The sequence below is a fragment of the Scomber japonicus genome, chromosome 14 (assembly GCF_027409825.1).
Source record: "Scomber japonicus isolate fScoJap1 chromosome 14, fScoJap1.pri, whole genome shotgun sequence".
In the NCBI taxonomy this organism is placed as follows: Eukaryota; Metazoa; Chordata; class Actinopteri; order Scombriformes; family Scombridae; genus Scomber; species Scomber japonicus.
Window position 1 is genome coordinate 16,220,034 of NC_070591.1, and position 27,837 is coordinate 16,247,870.

The 27,837-nt window shown below is 39.1% G+C and overlaps 3 protein-coding genes and 1 non-coding gene across 4 annotated transcripts; 1 reads left to right on the forward strand and 3 right to left on the reverse strand.

Annotated features, from left to right (window-relative positions):
• Nucleotides 1–8,269: 8,269 nt before the first annotated feature.
• Nucleotides 8,270–9,771, reverse strand: LOC128373136 (otoraplin-like). The gene is made up of 4 exons (XM_053333396.1): nt 9,549–9,771; nt 9,232–9,371; nt 8,856–8,966; nt 8,270–8,741 (listed from the first exon to the last, which is right to left on the reverse strand). The coding sequence occupies exons 1-4, from the start codon at nt 9,661–9,663 to the stop codon at nt 8,718–8,720; spliced, it is 390 nt and encodes a 129-aa protein (XP_053189371.1). The 5' UTR covers nt 9,664–9,771; the 3' UTR covers nt 8,270–8,717.
• Nucleotides 9,772–12,047: 2,276 nt separating this feature from the next.
• On the forward strand, nt 12,048–21,089 carry gtpbp2a (GTP binding protein 2a). The gene is made up of 12 exons (XM_053333391.1): nt 12,048–12,433; nt 13,598–13,624; nt 14,052–14,236; nt 14,467–14,575; nt 14,664–14,861; nt 15,153–15,327; nt 18,324–18,543; nt 18,669–18,804; nt 18,923–18,981; nt 19,068–19,239; nt 19,506–19,670; nt 19,819–21,089. The coding sequence occupies exons 1-12, from the start codon at nt 12,230–12,232 to the stop codon at nt 19,996–19,998; spliced, it is 1,830 nt and encodes a 609-aa protein (XP_053189366.1). The 5' UTR covers nt 12,048–12,229; the 3' UTR covers nt 19,999–21,089.
• Nucleotides 16,400–16,482, reverse strand: trnal-cag (transfer RNA leucine (anticodon CAG)). The gene has a single exon. It is a non-coding gene; the product is annotated as a tRNA-Leu (tRNA).
• A 1,268-nt stretch (nt 21,090–22,357) lies between the features above and the next one.
• Nucleotides 22,358–27,374, reverse strand: polh (polymerase (DNA directed), eta). Its single transcript, XM_053333389.1, has 10 exons — nt 27,238–27,374; nt 25,981–26,115; nt 25,610–25,842; nt 25,298–25,476; nt 25,103–25,206; nt 24,853–24,972; nt 24,583–24,706; nt 24,316–24,381; nt 23,998–24,170; nt 22,358–23,912 (listed from the first exon to the last, which is right to left on the reverse strand). Exons 1-10 carry the CDS (start codon nt 27,372–27,374, stop codon nt 22,937–22,939), a joined length of 2,247 nt encoding a protein of 748 aa, XP_053189364.1. The 3' UTR covers nt 22,358–22,936.
• Nucleotides 27,375–27,837: the final 463 nt, after the last annotated feature.

Consider the following 27,837-nt stretch of genomic DNA (forward strand, 5'->3'; position numbering starts at 1 on the left):
GCTAGGAGGTAATAAAAGGACATGCAAATTAACAACAGAGACGAATCACATTGAGAGAGTGAGAGAGGATGAAGAAACATCTGATTTGATTAATTATGGCTAACTCATTCTGACTTTGAAGGAAAAAACATTTTTTCACAATCTGCCAGAAAAAACATTTATTGTAATATATTAAAAAATGCATCTAAAGTGAAGTTTGTGGTTCTGTAACATAATTCTTTAGAGAACTGTTGTCTTAATTTATCTTACCAGTGTGTGCTTCTTTAAGAACATTTTGGAGAATGTCTCATAATTGCTGGGACATCTAAACCTCAGTCTGCCTTTTTCTATACTGAAAGATATCTCATTGCAAAATGTATTTGGGTCGCTGCTTTGCTGCTAATAAATCATGTCCTTGCACCATGTTACAATAATTTGATTGCTGTGACTATAGAATTGTCAAATTGGCAATTTGGAAAATGTGTTTTGACCTTGAGCTTTAGGTAGAAGCATTATTTGAGTCATATTTTGAGCAGAACCCATTTGCCAGCAGCTACTGCTCTGTCATATAATGGGATGATTTTTCAAAAGCACAACAGTAATCAGCTAAATTATGTCAGAAGGTGCTTACTTTACGGCAAGTTTTAAATGTGGGGATTAGTCATTCTCATCTCATGCCCAGCATGCATTCAGATATTATGTTGGTATCATGACTGCAGTGGTTTAATTGGCATTACGAGTGTATCATGCCAAGTGCCCCCCAACATGCCAGAATCAAACACCTCAAACACATTTGCAGCTGATGATTTTGATTGGACATTGTGGAAAACATTACCTCAAAGTTAATTTTTTCTAATCAAGCCTCCTGAGCTGGACCTAGTCCTTGGCTATTCACAGCACTGCCAACTTTCCCATTTCCTCTTATACGCTCATTAAGTCGTTAGCGAAGTCAGCCACCTCCAATCTGATGTCTGAGCAATTATCAGCTTCAGTCGGGCTATGACGTTTGACAATGCAGTGTTTAACATTGCATGTCTTTTTAGAGAGTCTGAAGAGACAGCCTGACCTTTGAGGCACAACAGGAAATAATCACCATGTCACCACAGTGACTGCCACAAACCCTCTGGACATACATGGGCAAAAAAGGAAAAACTCACTAGGAAAATGTAGCATTAGCTTACCATCAGTTTCCCATTGGTTTCTTTTAGGTTACAGCATTAGAGCTCTCTGACGTACCAGCTAACTCTTGACTCTTATTTTGTCAAAATCTAAATGTTGAGCGTACAGGGTGGTATCATGTCCACACAGCAACAAAAAAAAGAAGAAAAGCTAAATAGATACAAGAAACATTGGGAATGAAGACTAAAATAAGGAACATCAGCTGTAGAAATGTTCCTGTTTGCTAAGAGGCTAATTTCTGTGTCTGTGACTACAGGAAGGGCACAGACCAAGTGACCTTGGCAGGATATGATGACAAGGGGACTGTAACGCACAAACAGCATAAATAGCATGCACAGCAGTCTCAGTGTGTGGGCCCTGATGCTCTTTCCATTTTAAAAGGACATTAGTGCTAATGGTAATGGTATCTCAGAGGTTTCCAAGCCTCTTTCCAGTACTGCCCTATATACTTGCAGCTAAAGAGCATAGTCCATTAAGAAAGCAAACATGATATTTTTCATAGGCCACACAGGGCACAGGGTAACGACGGTTATGCCACAAGAAATTAGTGACATATCATGTGCTTTAGTGTTATTGTAATGCTTAAAGTTCCAACATTATCCTTTAGTACAAGCCAGGAAGGAATGAATGAGGAGATTTGTGCTGGAAAAGGTGATGAGTAAACATTTCCAGGAACCTGGACGCAAAGTCATTAGCACCACCACATGACATTTAAGCACCAGTTACTGAGAACAAAGGTTACAATGGATGCAAAGAAATGCTGTGTAAAAAACAATCTATTTTACGTGTGTGCGTATTACACGTGTGAATGGGTGAGTTTTTCCACGTCCCTCGACTGAAAAGCTTTTTCTGATTGCCTTTGTGTGTGAACAGTGCACACGTAAGCTGCAGCAGTGACTCTCACGGAAACACTGAGTTTGACACCTTTCGTCAGGCTCTTAACACAGATGTGAGGAGCTGTATCATTTGATCCAGCCTGGGATTAGTGATGGTCACAGTCTCTTTATGGCTCAGGAACTGCATTGGCTTGACAGAAGCTAAGCCTGCCATTCTGCTTACTGACTGTGAAGTCAGCACAGCTAATTAACAGTTCTGTCCTGTGCTGATTAATTTATTTGTTATAGCCTCATTTATTTAATCGAATAAAGGTCATTAATTTGCATATACTTTAATTGTTTTCCCATCACAACTTTACTTACCATAACCACTTTATATTTAGATATTATTAAAAGATGGTCACTTCATTATAACCAGTCAACTGAGCAGTGGACAAAGTGCAATACTTCCATCCAACACTTCCTTTACCAATCCATCACTCCATTGTAAAAACAGGCTGCGAGCAAAGTGTGTAAATAAACCCCACATTGGCTGTTCAAGGAGGGTCAATAAAACTACCAGCTGAACTGCATTTAGAGATCCTCAATGAGAATCTCATTGTTCATTCTGCCCCTGCGATTTGCGAGGATCCCTCAGCCAATCAATACAAGGACCATTAGGTTTAACAAACCTGGTTTGTCTATAAACTGCCCACAGGCTCTGCAAAGCAACAACATACTCTGGGACAGCCTGGCTACCTGTAATGGCTCAGAGGCATGTGGTTTGTGGAAAGTAGGTTGCAATTTGACTGTGCCATACTGTACCAAAAACATTTGACTCATGCTAATGTACATGGTGACTGAGATAAACCCCCAACTACATGTACTAATGCCTCTAATATGTTGTGCATGTGCTTTTTTATACCAAACAGTTTGCTACAGTTTGGCATTCAGTAAATAGGGCAACACATGACCAGTTTTTTCCATAATGAGAAGTTCTATTACAGCAGGGGTTTTTAAAATCACTGTCAGTCATAGTCATGTCACTCTCTGGCAACAGGTTTTGGGAGGCTGCAAGACAGAGATATGGAACTTGAAAGAAACATGAGGAAACCCTAATAGATGAGCCATGACCTTATGCAGTGTGCTGACACAGTACATCAAGATTCAACATTCAAAAGGAAAGGTGCTGTGCTTTAGAAAACCTGCAATAAATAACAATTCAGTGATCAAAAGTCAGAACTCTTACTGACAGCAGAGCTATACAGTTTGGAAGGATACATTTACTGTTTATTGTTATGCAGTCATTATTTATTGAAAATTGATTGAATTTTGAGTTATTCTATTACAATGGTGTGCCGAGAAACACTTTAGTAATGAGCCTACTACAAAACAGAAGTGTTTGCAGCTCATTGTCTAATTAAACAACATTGCTATATGATTGCTTCCACCAAATTAAAAAAAGCAATACAGTAAATAAGTTACAGTTGATCACAGTTGCATTATATTACAGTTGTTGTTTAGTTGTATTACAGCTGTTTAGATATCTGGATAGCATATAGAAATAAACACAACATCCACACAAGAGCACTTTGCTGTATATTCACATACAGAACAACGCACACACCGAGGAATCCTGCAACACACAATTTTGTTTCAGCACTTAATTGCCTTACTTAGCCTCACTGCTTTTGTAATGGGTAATTGGTTGTCATGACAAACACTCTCAGTCTATTCATAGCTCGAAAGGCTTGTGCAAAAACCCCTCTGCAAAAACATTTGAAGACAGGATGTAGGAGATTTCTCATAGAAGCTTGCCTCCACTCCAAAAGCTACAGCAGGAGAGATGAAATTAGCCTGTTATTTCTCTCCCCCCCTATCTCTCAAACTGATGCCTAGAGACTCCTCAGGACAAAATGGACTCTACTTTTTTTTATTACAAACGAGAAAACGGCCCTAACAGCCCACTTACATGCTAAAAGGAGACCAAAGCATCCTATCTCCACTGCAAGATGCTAAATACTTTTTCTGGTGTGTATACTGAAGGAAGGTAAAGTAAAAGAAAATAAATAGAGTGAGTCATTTTCATTAGTGTCACTCTGATATAACATAAACACATTGCCTATGCTGGAATTTCAAGTGTTTTTCTTGTGAGGTGAAGCAATGTCATGACATGTAAGCATCAAAAACAGAAGACAGCATTTGCTGAGACCTCCAGCTACTGTGTTCTCTAAACACATACATTTTCCATGATACAATAAAGTGAATAGACAAGACTGTGAGATATCAGTGACCTCTGAGTCACAAAAATATAACTAAAAGAATGAATGGAGGAGGTATTTTGAAGACAGAACTCAACAGTTTCATTGTTTTCAGCTTGCACAAAAAGATACCTGGGCATGTTCATGAACTTAATAATGCTTTATTACACCCAGACATGATAGCAGGATACTGTGTTCATGTAACAGGTACAAATGATGTTTTCTTTCTTTCTTTCTTTTACTTATCATTTTGTCACTGTAGGTTTTTGTTTTTTTAATGATAACGGGTGCTGGTTGATAGCTTGGAACATCTAGCAAATACTCAGCCTACTATAGTAACCAAGCTGATGTGAAATAGAAAATTGGCAGGCTACCAAGGCAAGTTTATTTGTATACCACATTTCAACAACAAGGCAATTCAAGAGCAAATAACAGCCAATAAACTGGGGAAAGGAGTCTGATTGAACATAAACCTCCACCCATCAATTGTATGATGACATATCGCTTTCTATTATTAGAGCTAATCACTTGCTGGTCTTTTAATTATTTATTTATCACCCAGTACATCTGTAACTCAGTAACCTGCAAGAACCCCATTAGCCCAATAGAGATGGTTTAGCTGCTTTACATAAAGTAACTCTTGCATCACGGTTCTAACACACTGTTATCTCTCCACCATGAGAGTGTAACCTTTCCCTGAATCTTTTTGGTAACCAGGGTGATTGGCAAAACAGAGGAAAAAAAACAATGGTGGCGTCCTAGTTAGGAATGGTGGGGAGAGGGTTGTCTTGTAGAATGAGGTTTATTCAGGTGTGACCGAAATGTAGGTGACAGTTGAGATAAGAAAGAAACATGGAACATTATTACCAATATCTCAATTACATTCAGAAAAGGCATGTTTCAGCACTTTTTTTCATACAGTTTTCAGACATTAATTCCTGGAGTAATGTGTGTGATTAGCTGAGAAGGTGAATAATATATGGGCTCACACTGGGAAGAGCAACTTAGCTCACTATACATCAGTTTTTCAGTATATAAATACTGCAGGTTCAAATGGGCTCTCAATGTGTTTTCTCTCTTTATACTAGAATAGAGCAGTAACCCTCGAGTAGTACATACAATGGAGTCCTTAGTTGTTTAGAGGGTTGAACAAACAAGAAATGAAACCAATGGTTTCTTTGTGTGTTTGTGTGACAGAGAAAATGGGTGGAATTACACTAACTTGTGCAATTATATGAGTCAGAGATCTAACACAGACTCACATGGAGACAGAGAAAAGAGCATAAGAGAAAAAAACGTTGTTGAAGCTACATTTATTTCTCAGCTAATCACTTCATTAGTTAATTTATCCTTGAAAAACAGCAGCAATACACATGACGTGGCTGGTTGATGGTCAGACACTCTTGACACAAAACTAGACTGACAAATACAATTTGAGATGTAGAAGATATTCACCAAGTGACAGGAACACCACTGATCCTCAGGCTTCACCAGTGATTGATTCATACTGACTGATTGATTGATTTAGTTCAAACAAGTAGTGAGCTGGCATTTTCTGACACTGTTGAAGAAAATCTGCACTGACAAACTCTGTCACCTTGAAGACACTATACCAATAAAGTCAGGCACTGCAGACACACACACACAAATGAATGCTTTTGCTTCTAGTCATGCATGTACAAATAAAGCACAAACTCTTTTATCGCTCCAAAGAATAAAACATTAAATCATTTTCCTAAATACCTATAAAAGAGCTACTTCATCGACAAGAGCATTTTCTTCTGTGTCTCATTCCATGTATTTTTTTTGTCATTGCTACCTCATTTCGACAGGGCCAGACTAGTACAGTGTTAAAATCATCTTTTGCTGATAATATTTTATTGTCATTTTTTGTTACTGTTACTCATCTTCACAAAACAATCAGCTGCAGTTGTTGGAATCCAGTTATTTGATTACTAAGAGTTTTTAGACCACATTTGTTTCACTGCATCACATTACATCACACAGACGGGCCAGATGTCAGTCAAAAAAACAAACAAAACACGACTCATGTTGCCTCGGTCTAAAATGTCATGTTCAAATGCTAATCAGACCTGAAGCTGTTGATTTCACAGCTCTACAGGGTGCTATGCTGCTGGGTGTAGAGGTGTGGGTGTGACACCAAATGGAAAAAAAACAAAAAGCAAAGTCGTCTACTGTAGCCTGCATTTGGCAGCTGCTCCTTTAAACTCACACACTCAGGATGAAACACACACACACATCAGTCTTTTCTGTCACAGAGTCCCTGCCTGTCACCATGGTAACACCCTAAAGCTACAGCTGTCTGACTGAAGATTGACTTTAGACAGGAGTAACTTGCTGTGATTTGTGTATTTTGTGCAAAGGCCACGCTCACGCAACTGCAATTTGCAATCAGCCGAAAAGATGCTGAGCTTTTCACCGCCTCAGGACAAATGCTAATAAAAACTCTTTTATTCACCATACATTTTCCATGCTGTGTAATGACACCAATTTCATTCCAATATGACCATTAATTGAAACAAATGCTTCTCTTCTCTTCTCTTCTCTTCTCTTCTCTTCTCTTCTCTTCTCTTCTCTTCTCTTTTCTTCTCTTCTCTTCTCTCAGCAGATGTTTCTTCTTTGATATCTATCTCAGACATGCCCGAGGTATGTTTTTGTTGAGTGACATTTTGCAGCAGATGTCTACGTTTTAAACAGATTTGTATCGATCTGTGTGGAGAAGGGGACCAGGGATTGATCGTAATGTGTGACAGTCCTATTTCCTAAAATGGTAAGCCTGCCTTTCTAAGAATGCCTTGGGTCAGACAAAAATAAACCAATTAAAATAACCAGTTTGTAGTGGCCACAAAAATCAATAGATGCAGCAATGATGTAAGAAACTGATGGAAGAGAAATTCAGTGAAAGCTCTGAAGAACATGAACTAAAGCGCTGAATCTTCTTTTATCAAAATGAAACATCTTTGTGTCTGATAATCCAGTGCTGTAAATGAAGAACATTTGACTGTGACGTTACATTTACCACTGTTACCACTGTCTCTCGGTGGGTTGCTGTGACGCAGAAAGAAAAGATTCTGATTCAAAAACAATCAAAAAGAGATTAAAATCATTCATTGGAAAGAGTCTTAACAGTTGCAATATGTCAGGCCATGTTTAATCACGATGGCTGTGAATGTGTTTGTGTGGGTGGATTGGTGTGTGTGTAAGAGAGAGAGAAACTGGCATAAAGACATAGTCCCCATAAGGGGAAACTGAGAAACACAACAATATACAAGATGTAGGGTGGGATTTAAGGAAAAATGTAATAACACTTCACTGAAAAGGAATTTAACATGCTGTTTTTTTAACTTCATCACAATTAAAAGCAAGACTGCAAAGGTCACATTATGCTAGGCTGTAAGCAGCCTCTGTTGCTATGGTTCACGTTGATATATTTCAATTCAACATGGGTCATCACACAGAGCTCCAAAGAGGCTAAATCATATTAACCAAAACTGCAGGTACACTTGTCCAAAAAAACAAAACAAAAAAACCCTGTAATGATGGCTGTCCCTATCTCTATCATTCAATTAATTGTGGTCTCATATACATGTAATAAAACCAACACTAAAGACTGCTGTAATTTTGGTTTAATGAATATTTAAGGTTTAGCCATGCCAATAAACTGAACTGACAGAGAAACAGTTGGAGAGGGAGAAGCAATGACTGAGTCTGGGTGAAAAAAGACTGTTTCTTTGTGCAGCCCCTAAAAAAGATATTGCCATTTCCAGGTTTGTCACTTTCAACCCTCCTAACGTATAAAGTGCCCACATAAAACCAGTAACTGTCTTCCTCCGTCACTTCTCGTTTTTCTATTTTTTCCACGTCTTACAAGTGCTGCTGTAGACAATAGATTTGTTACACTTCATTTGTCAAAATTACATCTCATCTCATTACATTTCCATCTCATTGATGTTGCAACCGATACCACCATAACTCAGCAATTCACCTTTACTGATGCAACTCATAAACAAAGGTACTGTGTGAAATGTAGATAGTTTCCAAAAGAACTCTTTGTCCTTGATAACAGCGTCAAGAGGCCTTGACATTGCAATAAAAACCTACACTAGCGTTACGAATTGAAATTCATAATACTGTACAACATGAGTGGGTCTTTTCAACCTTTCAAAGCGAATTTAAAAATGCATCAAAAAGCAAAGTTGCAATAAAAAATAATTCTTATCATTTCAAATAATCAGCATTTTTGCATTGACATGAAAGAGATTTATTGAGCAAAGTGTCTGTTACTGAATGAGAGACAGACCAAGACAGATACGACTAGATGACTCAACAGCAGGCGTGTCAGACTGTTACATGACCTGACACACCTGCTCCAGGGAGGAAATCTGCACTTTTCTGCATAATAGCCTGGATTACAAAAACAAGCACAAGAAGAAGGGAAGAAGAGGCCTCAATGTTTTGTGCCTTAATCACAGTAGAAGTCCATTTCCTGCAAAGACAAAACAAAAATTGAATTATAAGCAATATAAATATTGACTAACACCTAGCATTATAGAAAAACACAAATGTGCATCTCAGACATATTGCTAAAAAAGTGACTCACAGTTGTGGGAATCTTGACTGTGTCTTCCTTAAACTTCTGCGTCTCCTTCACCATAGTTGCAGGGAAGTATCCAATGATACCCATCTGGTCCACATACCGCTCACTATAAATCTGCCAAATAAATAACAAATAACATGGGCTCTCTTTAAAATGACCACACACCACATTTTACAGTATACACTTTATGTATTTAACATTCCATACTAAACTAATATCATTAAAATTCTCACTCATTTCAAACAATAAAATCAAACAAATGTCTTCCTTGACATAATTGCTCCAGTCAGAAAGGCCACACCTGTTTGCCACAGCACTCCACATCCTCTGTGCTTTTTCTAACTGCTATTAAATAAAATGGAACAAGAATTTCACATACACTTCCAGACCAGAAGACACCGGCGCCCTCCTCTGGTACGAGTTTAGAATACACATAAACCATCTGACCCTTCTTAATGTTGATGAATCTGCAGTCAGGAGCGTTAAAGTCATCCAAGGCTGTGGCCACTGAGAGAACGTCTAATGAACACAAAAGAAAAGAGGAAACAAGGAAATACAGGAAAAAGAATCCACTTTTTTTTGCAAAAAAATGTATCAAGTACATATGTTCCATCTCATGATCTGTTCAATAACAGTTTTCAAAACTACATTGCACACATGCAGGTCTTGTGTCTTTTTCATGCTATTCTGACTTACATGAGCATTCGGCATCTCCACATATCTTGTTGTCTGCTAGTTTATCCATGCGGACAATGCTGGAGGTTTGGTGCAGTAGTCCCACACACAGCAGAATCACCAGTGGATAGCTCATTTTAACCAAAAAAACAGAACCAAGGGAATGTTTAATCTACATGTGACTGTGAATGTGGTGGTTTGAAGGAACTAAAAGCTATAAAAATCTGAAAACTCTTCTCTCAGCCAGGACAGAATGGGCTGAGCCCCTACATCAGAGGTCGCCTGTCCAATCAGGGTTGAGTTTCAGTAATGTCACACTCTGGAAGTATTCATTCCCCAGAGGGGTGTTGGCTGGCTTTTCTCAAAATCTCAGTCTCTTTGCAAAAACAGTCAAAGTTCATGTTAACTGTGCGTCTTAAACTCTATTTGAATTTCCTTCTGTTGAAATAAAGTATGCACTTAAATATGTGAAACATGTTTGGACTAAAATGTTCTATGCAAGTGACATCCTAACTTTTAAGATATGTTATTCAGTCAGAAATAAAATCTAAAAAATAATCTTTTAAAAAAGTGCAACTATGAAAATGTTGAGCTAATAGGTCTTATTTACTTTTTAGATTAGAGTATTTAGTTAATCATGTGACTCTAAAGACCAAACTACATTATTTTGAATTAAAAAGGAAGCGTCTAAATAAAGTGTATGCAAATCAATAAATCTAGACTTTTAAAACTAAAGACATCTCTGTACAGAATGTAACAATATTGGGAAATACACTAGCTGTAACTGAGTAGTCTAAGAGTAATGCCACCTCTTAAAACACATCCTTTGCATGAAAAGTAATTTCAACAACAGAAGAAAATGTAATGTACATCCACCATGTTGCCAATAACTGGCTTCAGGTCCAATGTAATCTGGAGGTGAATTTAATAAATCTGCCAAAAAACAAATCAATTTAGTAACATTTTAAAATCATGTTCACAATAAGAAAATGGTCATGATTAATTAATAGTAATAGTTATTTAACTTCCATTGAAGAACTTTGTTTAGGTTGAATCCCCAAAAGGTCCATGGAATTTGAACCAATATAGGAGTCCTATTCTTAACCGAACACATGATGGCACTATTTCCCTGTAGCTGATCAAAGGACACACCACTCAAATGTCTCTGTATTTGTTTTTGTTTTTTTTATAAAAAGAAGATAGTGATCTATCAAAAATATTACTGATTCCTTTGTTTAAGAATTGAGGCGTTGTATGGTCTAGAACAGCCGAGTTGTAGGTTGACTGATTTTTAGATGTGGAAGAAGGTTACTGATTACCTAATCATACACTATCAGTGATCAGATGTAACGAACTACATTTACTCATTTAAAGTAGCCTACTTGTATTTTACTTGAGTATTTTAATTTTATGTTAATTGATTATTCTACTCTGTCACATCTCAGAGGGAAATATTGTATTTTACAGTTAATATGCACTAGTTAGGTCTACTTTTCAGATAAAAAATTTACAAAAAATAACATAATGATGACTATATGGGCACTGCACTGTTAATTAAACCAGTGGTTCTCAAACTTTTCAGCTTGTGGCCCCTCACGAAACAGTGTCTGTATTTGTGTCTCCTTTTGTAGACAAATGCAAATATTACAGAAACCAACTGAAAAATTAATGCAAATTTATGTAACAAAAAAAGAATTGTATTCTTCCATGACCAGGTCAAACAGGTCAAACTAGCTCCGCCTCCATCAGCTACAAAAACAAGTTATTCAGTACATCAGTTTATAGCCTGGTTTCTGCAAATACTTTAACTTTAGTTCCTTGAATATATTTAGCTGGTAATACTTAAGTAAAGCATCTGAGTATTCCACCACTGCGTACTGCAATCGTGTAGGCTATAAAATAATCATTGTTAAGAAGTATATTATATATTTGTGGATAGCCTAACCTTAACTCAGTGTCGATGAATAAGAAGAGAGTGAAGAACAACTAAACTGATCACTGTTTGTTGGTGAAACACTGAAACAACATTTGTATATGAATCTAATGCTTGAAAGTACTTTGTGGTCGGCTGTATTTCCATTGTTTAGCATTAAATTATTTGATATATAAATACACAGCTATTTTAAAGTCTTAACATGCCAGCGTGTAAATCAAACTCCATGTCAGACATTAGATGACAAAGTTGATGACATTTTTTTCGATCTTGTGTCATCTTTTTACAGTCTATGGTCATCACACTCTTTGTAAACAACTGTTTGTTTGTTTTTTCCTTTTTCGTCTGATGCAAAGCGCTGCAAAAGCGCTGTATGTATGTTGTTTTTTCTTACCTTGACTAGGCAGGGCAGGCGGGGTTTATACATAAACACGATCTCGTGCGAAAACGATGAGAAGCGCTCGCCGGCGCTGAGCGGTTGTTTAAATCAAGCGCACCCTTTGACATCTAGCGCCGTGACGTAGGCGCACTGTAAACTCAAAACGCTCGTCTGGGACGGTACTGCTGTTATTGTTCGGTTTGAAGAGTTAAGGGGGGGTCGTGGGTGCCTTGTTTTCATTTTGTGGGCTGTAAGCTACCACCAGCGGGGTAATTACTATACTAAAATACAAACACCTGCATGCCTGGACCGCTGCACATTTTAATACATCATATTTGTCCAGGTAGTGGAAAGCTTGCAAGTTTAACGCTAGGTCTGTAAAAGTAGCTGATGGATGAGCGGGTATCGGAGTTATTTGGATCAGGAAATGGACACGGCTCTGGATCTCAAGGTGTTGCGTCCAACGTTAAGCCAGGAAATGCCTTTGGGATGGGGGTAACTCCTAAAAAAGCGTCTGCCAAGAACAAGAAAGCAAAGGCTCGATCTTTCCGCAACTTCAAACCGAGCAATAACACCCCATATCTACCTCCAGAGGTAAGCCTGAAATGACGCCAACAACACTGCCGCTAGCAAGCGTAGTCAAGCTAATATTATTTCGCAAAAGTCTATCAGGTTTCTGTTTGTTTGTGCTTGTTATTGATGTATAAGGATGATAACACTGGACTGTTCCTCCTAGCATTTCCTGCCTTTGGGCTTATCTGGCTTGTGACTGAACCTGCAGTGACACGTAGCTAGTCGGAGGCGACAAAGAAAATGAATTAGGGTGTTCTTATTCAGCTAACATTGGCGATTTTGGTGCTTACAATGTGCCCATTAGGGTATTGTTAACAATAGCAAGCCAAATATGGGCTATAGATAATTATAAGTATATTTCTACCGCTGGGCTGTGTTGTGCTTGCTAGCAGAGGAGGAACAGCTGTGTTTGTAAATATCTAACAGGGGGCGGGTGTGTACTCGGTCGACCATTGTATATTTAGCTAGTGTGAATGTTACAGCCACTGACTTTCACTCAGTCTAGGACTGTGTTACTACACAGTAACGAAAGACAGATATTTGTGCAGTGACCTAAATTTAAACGTGTTAAATAATTGATTATTTTCTCAGTAACCCGAGAGAAAAAAACATTGAGCTCAAGTCAACTAAGCTAAAGCTCAGCCTAGTTTAACATTTGTAGCCTAATAGAGGAAGTTTGGGGTTTGATTTATAATTTATTTTTAACATCAGTGTAAGTAATTGTAGGGAGATAAGCACCATGACCATGAACAAGTGGCCATGGCACATGTCTCAACATGTTTCATGGCTTCAATTGTTGTATGATGTACAATATGAAAACCAGCTCCACTGTCCTCCACTGATCATTGTTAGGATACTGTACATGTGAGACATTTGTCCCACTTGTACCAATATTGGCCAGCTAACTCTAAGTGGAAATTGATTTTAACATGCCTATATGCTTTGTCTAATAACACATTAAGTAGCTGTGTATTAAGGCAAGCTAAGCGGTTGGTCAGTTTGTATAGCTTTCAGTGACTACCTATTCACAGTAGTGCACTCACACTGCTCATTCAGTCAGATTGCTTTTCTTTGTGTCTTTTAACAAATCAATGCCCTGTTGTCTCACCTCTTTACAGTCTGACAGCTGTTGTTCCTGTTCTGTCTCTTGTCTGACGCTCTTTTGTTTCTCTTTCTACCTCTTAGGCCGAAGAGGGAAATATAGAGTACAAGGTAAGCAAATTAGGTGTCATGCAAGGACCTTGTTGTGTTTGAAAGATGTTTTGTTCTCAAAGTGAGTTAGTTGCTTCATGTAACACGTTAATGATGATAATTATTGGTTAGGAGTGGAGTACATAAATATGTCAATCATCACTGTAACGAGCTGTCAGCATTATGTAGGTAATAAGTCAGAATGTGTATTTGCAGTCTCACGTGGACACCACTATGGATTAGCAAGATAATTTTAGTATCATCTGGATAGCTGCTTCTACAATTACATTAACAAATATTTATTTAGTATTTTTTATGCCCTTAGTCCTTTTGTGATGTTAGTTATTTTCATCAGATTTTTTTAATGAATGACCACACCCATTGTAGGTATACATTTCTAAAGTTTAGGTTTTAGTTCTGATTTCTGTGATCTTTTTCTCCTCTCTAGCTGAAGTTAGTGAACCCAACGCAATATCGCTTTGAGCACCTGGCTACACAAATGAAATGGCGTCTGCAGGAAGGTCGCGGAGAAGCTGTCTATCAAATTGGTGTTGAGGATAATGGCATGTTGGTGGGACTATCAGAGGACGACATGAGGGCATCACTGAAAACCCTCCATAAGTTGGCAGAAAAGTAAGTTCAGAAAGTATCTAATTCACTTTTTATGGAAGACACACTGAATTGTGCCTGTTTCAAGGTTTAGTTATTGAGTTAATGCTGTCCCTAATCAGAACCAAATAAGTAAATGCAAAATAAAATAAATTAATAGCAGATAAAACATGGTTAGTAATAGATGATATTTTTGATTTCACTATCTTGACACCATATTTTATTTATTTGTTTATCTTTCTGTTTTCTGACAGAGTTGGAGCCGACATCACCATTCTTAGAGAGCGAGAGGTAGACTATGACTCTGATGTGCCTCGTAAGATTGCTGAAGTTCTCATTCGCAAGGTGCCAGATGACCAGCAGGTTAGTAGGGCCGAAGTGCACTGTGCTTTTTTGGCTGTTATTGTACTTTTTGATTAATTGATTTTTTGACTTTGTGTTTTTCCTGAAGTTCTTGGACCTGCGAGTAGCCGTACTGGGTAATGTGGACTCTGGCAAGTCCACCCTGTTGGGTGTTTTAACACAGGGTGAGCTTGACAATGGACGGGGAAGAGCGAGGCTCAACCTCTTCAGACATCTCCATGAGATCCAGACTGGACGCACGTCAAGCATCAGCTTTGAGATCCTTGGCTTCAACAGTAAAGGAGAGGTGAGGAAAGAAGACTAGAGAATCTTTGATGTGTACCCACCCGTAACACAGGGTTAATACAATACTTTTACTCTTACTTATCAAGATGTTCAAAGGAGATGAGACAAGAAAACATGGTCTTAGTAATAGTGATGTCAAAATCAACACTACTACATGTACAATAATGTGAGTAACTTATATTTAGCTAGACCTATACTTCTAAATCAGTAACTAAAAAATAAGTTGATGCTTTTTTACGCTCTTTTGTTTACATAATCTTTGACACTGCATATTTGGTTCACGTTTTCCTAGGTTGTGAATTACAGCGAGTCTCGGACAGCAGAGGAGATTTGTGAGAGTGCCTCTAAAATGATCACATTCATTGATCTGGCGGGTCACCACAAGTACCTGAAAACCACCATCTTCGGCCTTACCAGCTACTGTCCTGATTTCGCTATGCTGGTTGTCAGTGCAAATACTGGTATTGGTGAGTACTGACTAATTAAAGTTTCAGTTAATTATTTTAAGCGTAATTTTATGTCAACTAAAAAGTCTGCATGTCCCTCTGTATGAACTTTATTCAGTTGCTTGACTACCCAACAGTGAAACGAAACTTAAAGTGTCATAGGGACACAGGCTGTCAGGCAGTCTGAAACACACCGCCAGTGTTTGTTTTCACCACAACTCCACACAAACATGTGATATCCAAGCTTATGTAACAGACTAGATGCTCCTGCCTGCCACTACTGGTCCCAAAATATCTCAAATACCATCCATTCATGTAAAAGACCTCTGACCCACCTGAGGTAGCTCTGTGCTTGGTCCCATGTGGATTTGGTAAACCTGACAGACACAAGTGGGTCAGTAAGCTACTGACTATGTCAATAATGCTGACTTTGCAAAAAGGTCAAAACACTTGACCTTCACCATATAACGTACAGACTATAGGTTTTTACACATAGGAAAGGCCCATTGTTTTCTGTGATAAAAAGCAAACAAATTCCACTGAATTTCACCCAGATTGCATCTCTCTGATATGACACATTTACTTGTGGAAGGCAGCAGCTCAGAATATACTTGCAGTAATAGAAATTAAGAAAAATGACAAGTCAATCCTAATAAGCGGTTAATCGTGTGAGCCACATTTGTGTGCCATGTGTTGTACAAATTATATTTTTATAACATTATTTTCACCTTTTCATATTTTTTTGATCTTCACTCATTTATGCTCTTCACATAACTTTCACATTTTAATAAAAAAAACATAAACATAACTTGTTACCTTTTTCATCATAACAGTTTTTTTATGAATAGACTCAGTATTAGTGTGTTATGTCTGTGTTATACATTATGTTTTCACCAACTCAGACATGTTATGATAATAGTTCAGACTGAGTGCTTGAAGCTTGTATGATATGCAGGTCCAGGACATACTATGAAACTGGAGTTGCTATTTTTGTGTTTTTACTTCCTGCATAGTATGTAGCAAAAGCTGTAAAACTAGAATGCAGAACTAGAAATAGTACGTGTTTGTAGGATTTGATATGTTTTAAAATTAATGTCAGAAGTGGGATTCGAACCCACGCCTCCAGGGGAGACTGCGACCTGAACGCAGCGCCTTAGACCGCTCGGCCATCCTGACATGTGAGAGGGTGGGTTAACTCTGCCACATGACTGTGAGCCAGAAGGGGAGGAGGGGCATTGACAGGCACAGCAAGCTGGCCCTGATAAGAACCCACTGCTTGTGACCCTCTGTATGGAATCTGTTTTTGAAAGCAAAAGCATAATGTTTATAAAGAAATCTGTAGTTTAGTTTGACTTTTGGAAATGGCAAGGATACTCGTAGTTGAAACCTGAGCCTTAGAGATAACACTCATTACTTAGTACTCTGGCTTGCTGTCATGTTTAGTCATTAGGTGAACTGTATTGAGCTGCTTATTTAAGTGCTCATTTCCCTTATTGTGCAAAATGTTGTACAACAACGCCAACCCACATCCTGTGTTTTAGGCTGCAAAAATCAACAAGGAAACAATATGTTTTCTACCTGCAGTAGTAGAATAACTGGATGAACAAGTAGAAAAACTTTGGACTGCTAAGGAATAATCAAAACAATCAAACAAGAGCTGCTTAAAGCTGGATTGATTATCGTTATCGCCATTTGTAAAGAAACGTGCAATTTAATGGTTGGTCTACATTGGACCTGGATGTGTTGTTCTTTTCAGTAAATCAGCACTATTTTATTTACATTCATTCAGTAGTAATATGCTACCTCAAAAAATAAAATTACATCTACTGCTGTAAAAACTAAAGTACCGGTAATTTCTCTTCAGGGAAAATAAGTTGAGTCCCAATGATTAGAAAACTGATTTCAATTCTGATACGCACAAAAAATACTTTGAGCATTTGAGCCACATGAGACATAACAACAGTGTGGATATGGAACAAAACAAAGCAATACAAAAAAAACCCGAAAGCATTACTACACTGCCGATGAAAACTGAAATAGGCTTCAAAGAGGACTGCTGATTATCCTCTGGAGTAAAAACCTTATTCATTCGTTGATCATTTTGCTTAAATTTCTCCCCTACTTACCCCGCAGGTGTTGCTGTGTTTGTGTGGGTGTCTGTTCTAAAATAGAGCATGCGGGGAGAAATGGGGTCAAGAATGAGGACCACACTAGCTATGCAACAGGCAGAAAGAGGACATGGGTGTCTGCAACCCAAGAGTCCCAGCTTTAATTATGAAACAGAGTAATGGTTCCGTGTAATGCATAGGTTTGTCGTATCTGTGACAAGCCAAATCATCATCTTGTATCATTCTGTGATGCTTTGCCAAATATTTTGGCACCACCACTTCAGCCATATTCACATTTAAAAAGGACTCTGAAGGGATTTTCCTTTTCCCGACCCCAGCTGACCTGTAAATGAATGTCGGGATCATGAATGTTGGGGACATGGTCTACTATACATACCTTTCTCAGTCACGCGCCGACTTTATTTACAAAGAAACATGAGCCACTAGGACACTGCTGGGTCTGTGAGACGACTCTTTGGAAAAGACAACGTAGGCATTAGTGATACGATTGCAGTATGGTTGGGTATGTTCCTGCACTGCTATCGTGTTCCTCCTCTTATGATATTACAACAAACATACGTCATGGTAAATTACACCTGCTCTTATCTGTTTGGTTCCTTTACCCTCAGACTCACATTAAGTGTCAGCTTATAGATAAGCAATGTTATCTCAGGTTACAATTATCCTGTACTGCACGGATATGAATTTGCTTATCCGTCTAAAATGGATGGTTGCCTGAGACATTTGATGCAAAGTGATCTGTACCAAAGCATTGTATTCAGTACCAAGAATGAACATTGTGTGAAAGCATGATAAATGAGGTGCAGCTGAAGATTTAGTGTAGTGAAATTGACACAGCAACTCTCTGACAGGACTTAACCTATTCTCTCCCTACTCTCCATCTTCCAGTTGGTACAACGCGAGAGCATCTTGGGCTAGCCATGGCCTTGAAGGTGCCCATCTTCATTGTCATCAGTAAGGTGGACCTGTGTACGCGGGCCACTGTGGAGCGCACAGTGCGGCAGTTGGAGCGTGTCCTGAAGCAGCCAGGCTGCAACAAGGTGCCTATGGTTGTAAGCAGCACGGACGATGCCGTCACAGCAGCGCAGCAGTTCGCCCAGTCTCCCAAGTATGAAACACATACATATACATATTTGAATGAGTATATAAATCTGTCTTGTAGTTAAACAGAACATAGAAACTAGCCAGTGATGTCCGTGTGTCCTAATCATGTAACTGTGCACTCCCTGGCAGTATCACACCTATCATAACCTTGTCCAGTGTCACTGGAGAGAGTCTGGAACTACTCAAGGTTTTCTTCAACATCATCCCTCCTCTCAGCAACAGCAAGGAGCAGGAGGAACTTATGCAACAGCTAACCGAGTTTCAGGTAGGTCTATGTCACATTTGTGTATGTATGGTACATAAGAAAACACCCTTACAGATGCAGTGTAAATACATAAATGCTTTTGATGATAGGATTGACAGCAATGTACATCCTGTTACAGGTGGATGAGATATACACAGTGCCAGAGGTGGGAACTGTGGTAGGAGGTACTTTGTACAGGTCAGTTTGTTGAAATGTGTACCTCTTCCTTCAAATAGCATTTTAGTGGACTTTTTATGACCCAGCATTCTCTTTTGACTGCACAGTGGTATTTGCCGTGAAGGAGATCATCTTGTCGTAGGACCCACAGATTTGGGCCAGTTCCACAAGTTGACTGTTGGAAGCATCCAAAGGAACCGCTCGGCATGCAGGGTACTCCGGGCCGGCCAGGCTGCTACACTCGCACTAGGCAACTTTGACCGGTCACTACTACGCAAGGTCAGACACTTAATGCTGAAATTCTAGTGTGGTACTTCAGTACTGATTCATATGGAATATTTAATTCCAAACAATGTTATTGTCACTGATAAATCAGTTAATTAGATAGTTCTTTAATGACTGCAATAAGAAAACATGCAATTTGAAAAGCTTTTAACATGTGCACTGTATTTTTAAGATTAGTGGATTGTTAAAACTAAACTATATTTTATTATCTTACACACTGATAATACATGTACAATGTCCATATGTTTTTCCTCTTGCAGGGCATGGTGATGGTGAGTCCAGAGATGGATCCCACTATCTGCTGGATGTTTGAGGCTGAGATTGTGCTGCTCTTCCATGCCAAGACCTTCCACAAGGGTTTCCAAGTTACTGTGCACATTGGCAATGTGAGACAGACCGCCACTGTGGAAGCTGTGTACGGCAAGGTTAGTTCATCCACTGACCTTTAAATATAAGTACTAACCCTTAAACCAAACTCTCCTAAGAAAGTATTATCCAACATTACATTATTGGATTATTTTAATTCTTACTTTTATTTCCTCTTGGTTCTTATGATACATCAATGTACCACAGGAGGAGCTGAGGACAGGGGAGAAAGCAGTGGTTCGCTTTAGATTCATCAAGCATCCAGAGTACCTGAAGGTGGGAGCAAAGGTGCTTTTCAGAGAGGGTGTGACCAAAGGTATCGGCCACGTCACCAAGTTACAACCCATCGCCCAGTACCAGCCATCCCAAAGCGACGAGGAAGCCTAAAATATCTCTGAGAACCACAACAGAAAACACCGTCCCACCTGAAAACAAGGTGCTTCATATAAGCTGCCTCCCTCCCTCTGCCCTCTGTTCCCTGCACAGTAAATCCCTCTAACAGGATTTTGTTGTTTTTTGCCCCTTTCAACAGCCTTTTTGGCACCATCCTCCTAATTTGTGCCCTTTAGCATTTTAAAGAACTGCTGATATTTTAGTCTGCTCTCTGGTGTTGAGATTTTATGGGTGTTTGTTTTTCATGGCACTGATAAGAGGAAGTCTTTTAGCTCTCTAACACATTCACTTCACACAACATCTACCAAAGTGAAATTGAGAACACCATTGGAATGCGCATATCAAAAAGTTGCAACAGGGAAATTGCTTTCTCACACTTGTGATGAAGTGCTGCTTATAGTGTACACCTTAATGCACTCCTCACACTTGCCACACACTTGCACTGAAACGTACATGCCGGTGTTGACATACCTTTGGCAGACGATTGTTTACAAATTCAGCAGCTGCAAGGATGAGATTCTCAGACATTAAGGTGTAATGTATCACCGACGTCATCGCCCCAAAGCAGCTGGTCTGTGAAACCAGCATAGTGCCTGACAAGCCTCTGATGACGAGCCTATGATCTCATTGTATTTGAGTACTTGTAAGCGATAACTTTTTCATGTCACTGCTAATTACTTAATAACAGCAAACGCAATGAGGGACATTTGTGGTTCTCAGACACAGCTTGTCAGTTGTAGGGAAGCAAAAGTAATCTTTCAGCTATAATGCTGACAAGGGCACTTTAGGAAGGTGGAGAGCATTGCAGCATATGCAAAGTTAGAACTTGACCCAGTTTGTATGTCAGTCTGCCAAGATTACTCACATTGGCAATCACCTTGTAAGTGGCTTTGTCACATCAATTTGTCTGTGAGTATTATGTTTTTATTCACAAATTGCCTCACGATAGCGCAGTGAGATGCCAAAGATCTCGCTGCCTTTCTTTCAAGTGCTTTAGTTACTCAGGTCAGTGTAGATATCGTGATAGACAGCATTCCACTCTCACAGAACTATTCCGTTGGAGGTTTCTGTTTCTGACTTGGGGGGGCGGGTAGGGTAGGGTAGGGTAGGGTAGGGGGTGTAGGAGACAACAAGACAACAAAGTTGTTTCTCCCAAAGAGATGTTTGATTATGCATTATGCAGAATATAAAGCTGACTACTGATGCAGCTTTGTTGAAACTGCTCTGTTTAAAAGCAATTATGTTTGAGGTACATCAATGTCGTCTCTTCATTTAAGTTACTGATGTCACTAACTTTGATGGGGGGTTAACACAGTGCCTGATGGAACTACCACTGAGTAGCCTTCCATCACACCCAAAGTTTTTACAGCTTAGTAAAAAAACAACTTAAGTTGGTGCTACTCATTGAAGCAGCTTTTGATATCTAGATGACCTTGAAAATGAATGTTAATTGCTACTTTGTTAAAGGCTGCTGTTGGGCCTTATCATGTTTTATTACTGCATGTTGATGTGATTTATACATAGATTGTTGTCCCACTGACATCAAGGATCAAGGCGACAATTGAAATGTATACTGTTTTGTTGCATTCACTTTGTTGTTGTTACGCACAGTTTGTGTGCACTCAAAGAGAGGAAAAATGCATTTCAACCAAAATATTTTACAGCATTTATGAAGAAGTATATCAGATGTTTAAGTTTGTTTTTATGCGTCTGAGAAATATTTTATAGATTTCTAGTAGTTTCAGATTTTACAATTAACTCAGTTTTCACTGTTGGAGTCTTCTTTGTGACACCATCACGTCTTCACTTTTTTGCAAGCAGATTTAAGACCTGTTTTACTTTTTAATTGAAAGTGCAACATTTTTGATCATTTGGGTGAAATGCAATATCTATGTACAGATCCAATTTGTGTATCATGGTGTACATGAATAAAACTTTTATTATCTCCTTAGCAGTTGTTCAAGTTTTTTCTCTCTTTATTAAAAATCATGTTTTAAACCATGTCTTCATAAAACCAGTTTTTTTTATCTGCTGGCGAGCATGTCACAGAGCTATGACTCATTTCACAAAATTGAGTTGTAAAATGATTTGTAATTGAATTAATCTGCTCCCTGGCTGATGCAACACGATGCAAGAAGCTGTCTTTCAATGCATACTACTGAACAGGTTCACCATTGTAGAGGAAGAGTATCAACAAACAGTGACTCATCAACCAATGGTTCAATTTCCCTCATTGTACTGATAATCATTAACTAGACAGATGCTTTATCAAAGACTAATAAACATTTATTTGTAATAGAGCTGGAACTTAGTAATAAAAGAGCTCTATGACTTGTTTATTATATGCTTTTAAGAGACTTAGTCAAATGCCCACATGAAACAGACAGTTCTGCAGGCCTGATCACCAGTGGGGCCAGTGGTCTGTGTTGCTCAGATAAGCTATGGCCTACCACAAACAAACACTGACAAGTACATTCACCTATAGCTGTATTAATATATTTGTCCTTCCTGGGGGCATTTACATTCAACAATGTTTCAAATACACACTCTTGTCTCACAGCAGACACTTTTTCTGTATGCTTGGGTTTCTAAGAAAACAAAACTTCCTGCCATATATTTAGCTAATTGGTGACATCAGGTGGCATGTTAAGGTATTGCAACAAAAGTGAAAAGTATCTTTTCCAACTCTGGCTTACAATATTAAAATAGCTTTTCCTCTTATGATCAAAGACATATATAAAATAAAGCATCTAAATAATCTATTTCTTTAATTCTTGGACATCCATATAAAATACAGCACATTCATCATCATTTATCATTTCACACAGGTCAAAGTGAGATTTTGTAACAGTATGGCTTTCCGTAAGTTTATGATATACATGCATTTATCAGAATTGTGACTGATTTAAAAATGCTGCTCTACAGCTCATCTTCAGTTTCTCTTAAAAAAAGAATCCAGAGTGCCTGCATTTCCGCTTGCATTTCCACCTTGGGAGCGATGCCTTTTCGACTGAGGTCCTGACTGGCCTCTGGTTTTTGTTTTACCCCGGGTCGACGCTCCTACTCTATGAGGAGTTAGAGACACACTAGAGGAAGAGGAAGTGGAAGAAGAAGGGGCAGCTGCTGAACCTGTGGATGCAGAGAGTGAGTTCTGAAGGTCCAGGGCAAAGTGATAATCATTGTGTTCAGGCATTTCCCAGACTAACACCTCCTGACCACAGCGATCACAGTTCATCAGGTCTTCTCTGGCCACTGTGGAAAGTTGGTGATTTTTCTCTGCCTCAATGTCCACTTCATCCTTTAACTCTTCACGTGGGAACTGGTGGGATGAAAACTCTGCGCTATCTTTTACATCACTATCTTTTACTTGCAGGCCTAACACAGCAGCAACAGTGTCTTCAGGATGTTCTGTATTGATAGGCACAGGCTTTTGTCCCGTTTCCAGCGTGCTCAAGGTTGAGGCTGCAGCCTGTAAGCTTCTTTCAACAGTCTTCTTGTGGAAGAAAGAGGAGATGCCAGTATTAGGGCTGGCTGAACCATTTTTAGAGTGAGAAGAAAGACTGAAGGAAGAAAGGTGGCAACTGGTGTCTGTCTCCAGCTGACAATCAGTTGCAGAGGTTTTATCAGAGGAGGTTGATGGTACAGATACAGTGGTATCTGCATCTTCATGATCCTCCTCTTCTCCTTTTGTAGTCTTCTGTCTTTGTTTCTCAGCTGCTTTTTTAAAGAAAGACTGAATGATGCCAGGCTGTTTGCATGTGGACTCATTTTTCACTTGCGTGGGTGTCTGGGAGGTGGGACTTTGGGTTGAAGTGACATCACTGGAAAGGAAGCCAGCTATGCCACCTGCTGAAGGAGCATCACTGAATTTGCTAGCTGAAAGATGTAGCAGGGAAAGAGGGGGAGTCCTGGGGATATTAAGCAAGAGAGAGTGTGATATATTGCACAAGATTTAACAACCAATGACTTTAAATGTGTTTATCCTCTAATTACCATGTTGCCTGGTGGTTTGCTGCCATGTTGAGACTCTTGATAATGGCAAAGCTGTCACTGGCTATTTTGGATGCCTCATAGCGCGCTAAAGCACAGCAACGAGAGAAGCTGCTCTGCCTCTTGTCCCCCAGTTGACGTACACCAACTGTCAACAATTTAGCCACTCGACCGTTCTGCAATATGGTGAGAAATTACACTAGCATTAATGTAAAACCCAGTTATATTCACTCTATATTACATCAATATGAAACTCAATAGAAGGAAGAGATACCATTGCTACAACTTTTTTTCAAAAAACCACACAAAGCTTTTTCTCACCACTTCTCTGTCTTTGGTTAGCCTCTCCTCCAGCTCCAGGGACAGCTGTTGAAACCAGTACTGTACCTGCACAGAGTTAATTCATTATTTACATGAAAACAATCACAACAATCATAACTTAGTAGAAGAATGCATATTTGTTCACAATATTACAATCATGTTTCATTACTGTTCAGTCAATATGAACCTAACAATAAAATACTGATTGCCAATAGCTTTTATATACCCCAGTGTAACACAGGATGAACATAGACTGACAGCCAGTACCTGCTCTTTTGTAGCCAGAGATGTTTTCCCAGGAAAGTTTTTACTGCAGCCGATTGACTTGGGAAGCTGTCTGGGTTTCACTGCTTCAAACTCAATCCCCCGACACAAGTCATAAAGCCACTGACTGCAAATCAGAACGGTTCATTGATGAATGCAGTTGGAGATCAAGCACAAACTAAATGCTCAGAATTGAAGTCAAGTCCAATTTAAATTATTGCCAGTCACATTATGACACTTACGTATTTTACATTAATATTTGGTCGGCCTTACCCTGTTTTTTCTCCAAAGTGCTGTCCCAGTTGGGCCTGAGAGAAGCGGGTCAGCTCACCCATGTTCTCTATTCCCAGAGTTTCTGTAATGGAGGCACCCAGCTTACCCCCCAGGTTACGGCTGCGCAGGTAAAATAAGAAATACAAGAGTTACAGTATAAAGTTAGTCAAAATCTGTTTATACACTTATTTATCAAAACATGAGTGTAATTTGAATATATTATTAATAGCAAGCTGCACTTTGAACTCACATTTTACCAACTGGCAGAGAGTTGAAAAGTTCTGTCACAGAGTCCAATGGCAAAATAGTTTGTCGATTGGGTTTGTTCAGGCCACAGGCTAGTTTAGCTAATACCTGGGGATAAAACATGATCACAAATATAACCACAGCTTTTTCAACACCGCTATATTCACATTAGGAATGAACCAGTGTCAGTTTATCCTACTTTGTTGTGCGAAATCCCTGCTGAACAGCGGAAACCTGTGTGTTCCTCCACAGCTGCCCTCATTTCCTCAACAATTATTGCCCCCATAGTAAGCCGTAGTTCTGCAGAGTCAAGCTCTCCTGACAGGGGGACAGATGTGGATGCCAGCCACTGCTGAAGACCTCTGGACCTCTGCTCCTCTGTGTGGAAAACATTAAGCTACTATTACTACTGTGGTCTCCGTTTTGTTCACTTTTCAACACTAGCTTTCTCTGTACAGTGCTGAAACATTTAGTTGAGTAATTGATTTGTGGACATTTGGGTATAACCTACCTTTATCTAACACAATGTCCTCTGCAGACGCCTCCTGGTCTGCAACAGTTTGTGGGTAACCCTGGATGTAGGTTGTTCTCAGCTGATGAGGTTCTATTTGTTTCCCTGCCATGTTCGTCAGTCTCTGCTGCACCGCAGCAGTTAGATCCATGTAGGCCTCATCAATACTGGCTCTCTCAATCACAGCAAAGCGAGACATCACCTCAATCACCTCCACACTAGCCTCCCTGTAACTGTCGAGAGACAAGAATGTTATTTAGCTTATAACTGGTCACAGAAGTGGGAGTGTTACAATAACATATGTACAGTTAATCCTATCAAAGAGTAAGTTTGGAGTTGTAGAGACTACATAGTACATCATTAACACATACTATGTCAGGTCTGCCTTGCCGTGAGACTCCCGCACTCGTGCCACCTGAAGATCTTGGCACAGTTGCTTCGCATCATCCACCCACATGTTCCTGGTGACACCATGGGCCCTGGCCTCGTAGCTCACAGCTATGATACTAACAGAGGATGATATGAAATTGAGAGCTGTATAGTTTCATGTTTCGTGTCATGTTTACAAACAATAAGAACAGGGTGGTTATCTTGTCATCTGAAGGCAAACCTGTAGCATGGAAGAAGAAGGCAAGTGAGTTGCCAACACAGAGACAGCAATTGAAATGGTCAATGCAACTGAATGGACACAAGCAGAGTATGGTGTCACCTGATTGTATACACACTGTGTGTTGGCAACAGAGAAATCTTTACAGTCTGTTAAAAAGGTAATAACTGTTTAGCCTCATGCTATTCATTTATTCACGCTAGTCACAGTATCAACCATGGACCAAGACAGGGGTCACAATTCTCATCCCCATGCATAACCAACTGTTGTTGCAGAATTCTATAGGTATATCTATACCATGTTGTGTTTGTGCCAAAGATGACAACTCACAGCTTTGTGACTTCTGGAAAATGAGTCATTTATTTTGCACAGAAAAAGATATCACTGGTTACAGGTGTTTCCTGTTTTTAACCCACAAGACTAGTGTGCGTGCTATCTCACTCTCGTTTATCATCCCAAGAGCCATCTTCTAAGCAAATTCCCTGAAGGCAGTGAGTAATCATAATTAAGTGTCTTTTTTATTTTGCCATGTGTTGCTTTTATATCCTGACTGATTTTATGTTTTGTGCAAAATACGTACTAGCCTTGTCATTGAAATGTGCTATACAAATACATTTGCCTTGCCTTGTTTAAAATTCAAATATGTGGACCCTGTATTGACGTTTTACTGTCAAACTACTTCATCCAAAGTCAAGACTAAACTATCATGCAAGTTTAATCATTCAAGTCAGCTTTTTCTTAATATTTTCCAGTCTTTTTCCGTTTGTGGTTTTTGTTACATGTTCATCTCTGTTTTCTGATATTACTGACAATCACCTGTTTGATAACACTCCTTGCAATACACCCAGGAAGAATTTTGGCAATATAGAGATCATGACAGTAAAGCCTGATTGAACTGAGTTCTGAGAGACAAAGAGGTTTGTTTTCGGGGTTTTATGATATAGATATAGATATATATGATATAGATATCGGTATCAGTTGCATTGATCATACAAACTGTGTCTCTGTGTCAGAAACTCACCTGCCGCCTTTCCACGTCTTGTACTGGGCTACCACACAGGAAGTGTTTTTCAGGGCTGGATTCAGTCTCTGCTCCACCTGCACGTAAAAACAGTCCATGTCTACTAAAGCCACCACTCTCTCCTTCCCATACTCCATGACAGAAGAGGAGAGTCGGCCGACGAGAAGAAAATAGCCCTCCTATGTCCGCGTATCTTTGTATTTCGCGCAGTTACACAACTTTACATAAATACGTCATTAAAGGTCGACGAAAACAACTCACTCGGTCGGCCATTGTGGTGAGGTCTGTTAGTATGGTTCCTCCAAGTGGTGTAAGCAGGAAAAAAAACGTCTTCTTTTTTTTTTTTACTTCTAATACTATTATTATTTAGCACACTAACCATAATTTTGGAATAATTAAATCTAGAAATAATAAGTAATTCCACCAGTAAATTATTCTGCCGCATTTACTTGTAAGACTTTTTTTTCTTTTTTTTTTTAGAGTGACTTTTTTCTTTATTGTGCGACACACACACACCTTACATACAGACACTTCCGCCACTGTGTTTCATAAACAGATTATCTCTTAGTCATTGATCTACAAACATAATTTCCCCCCACA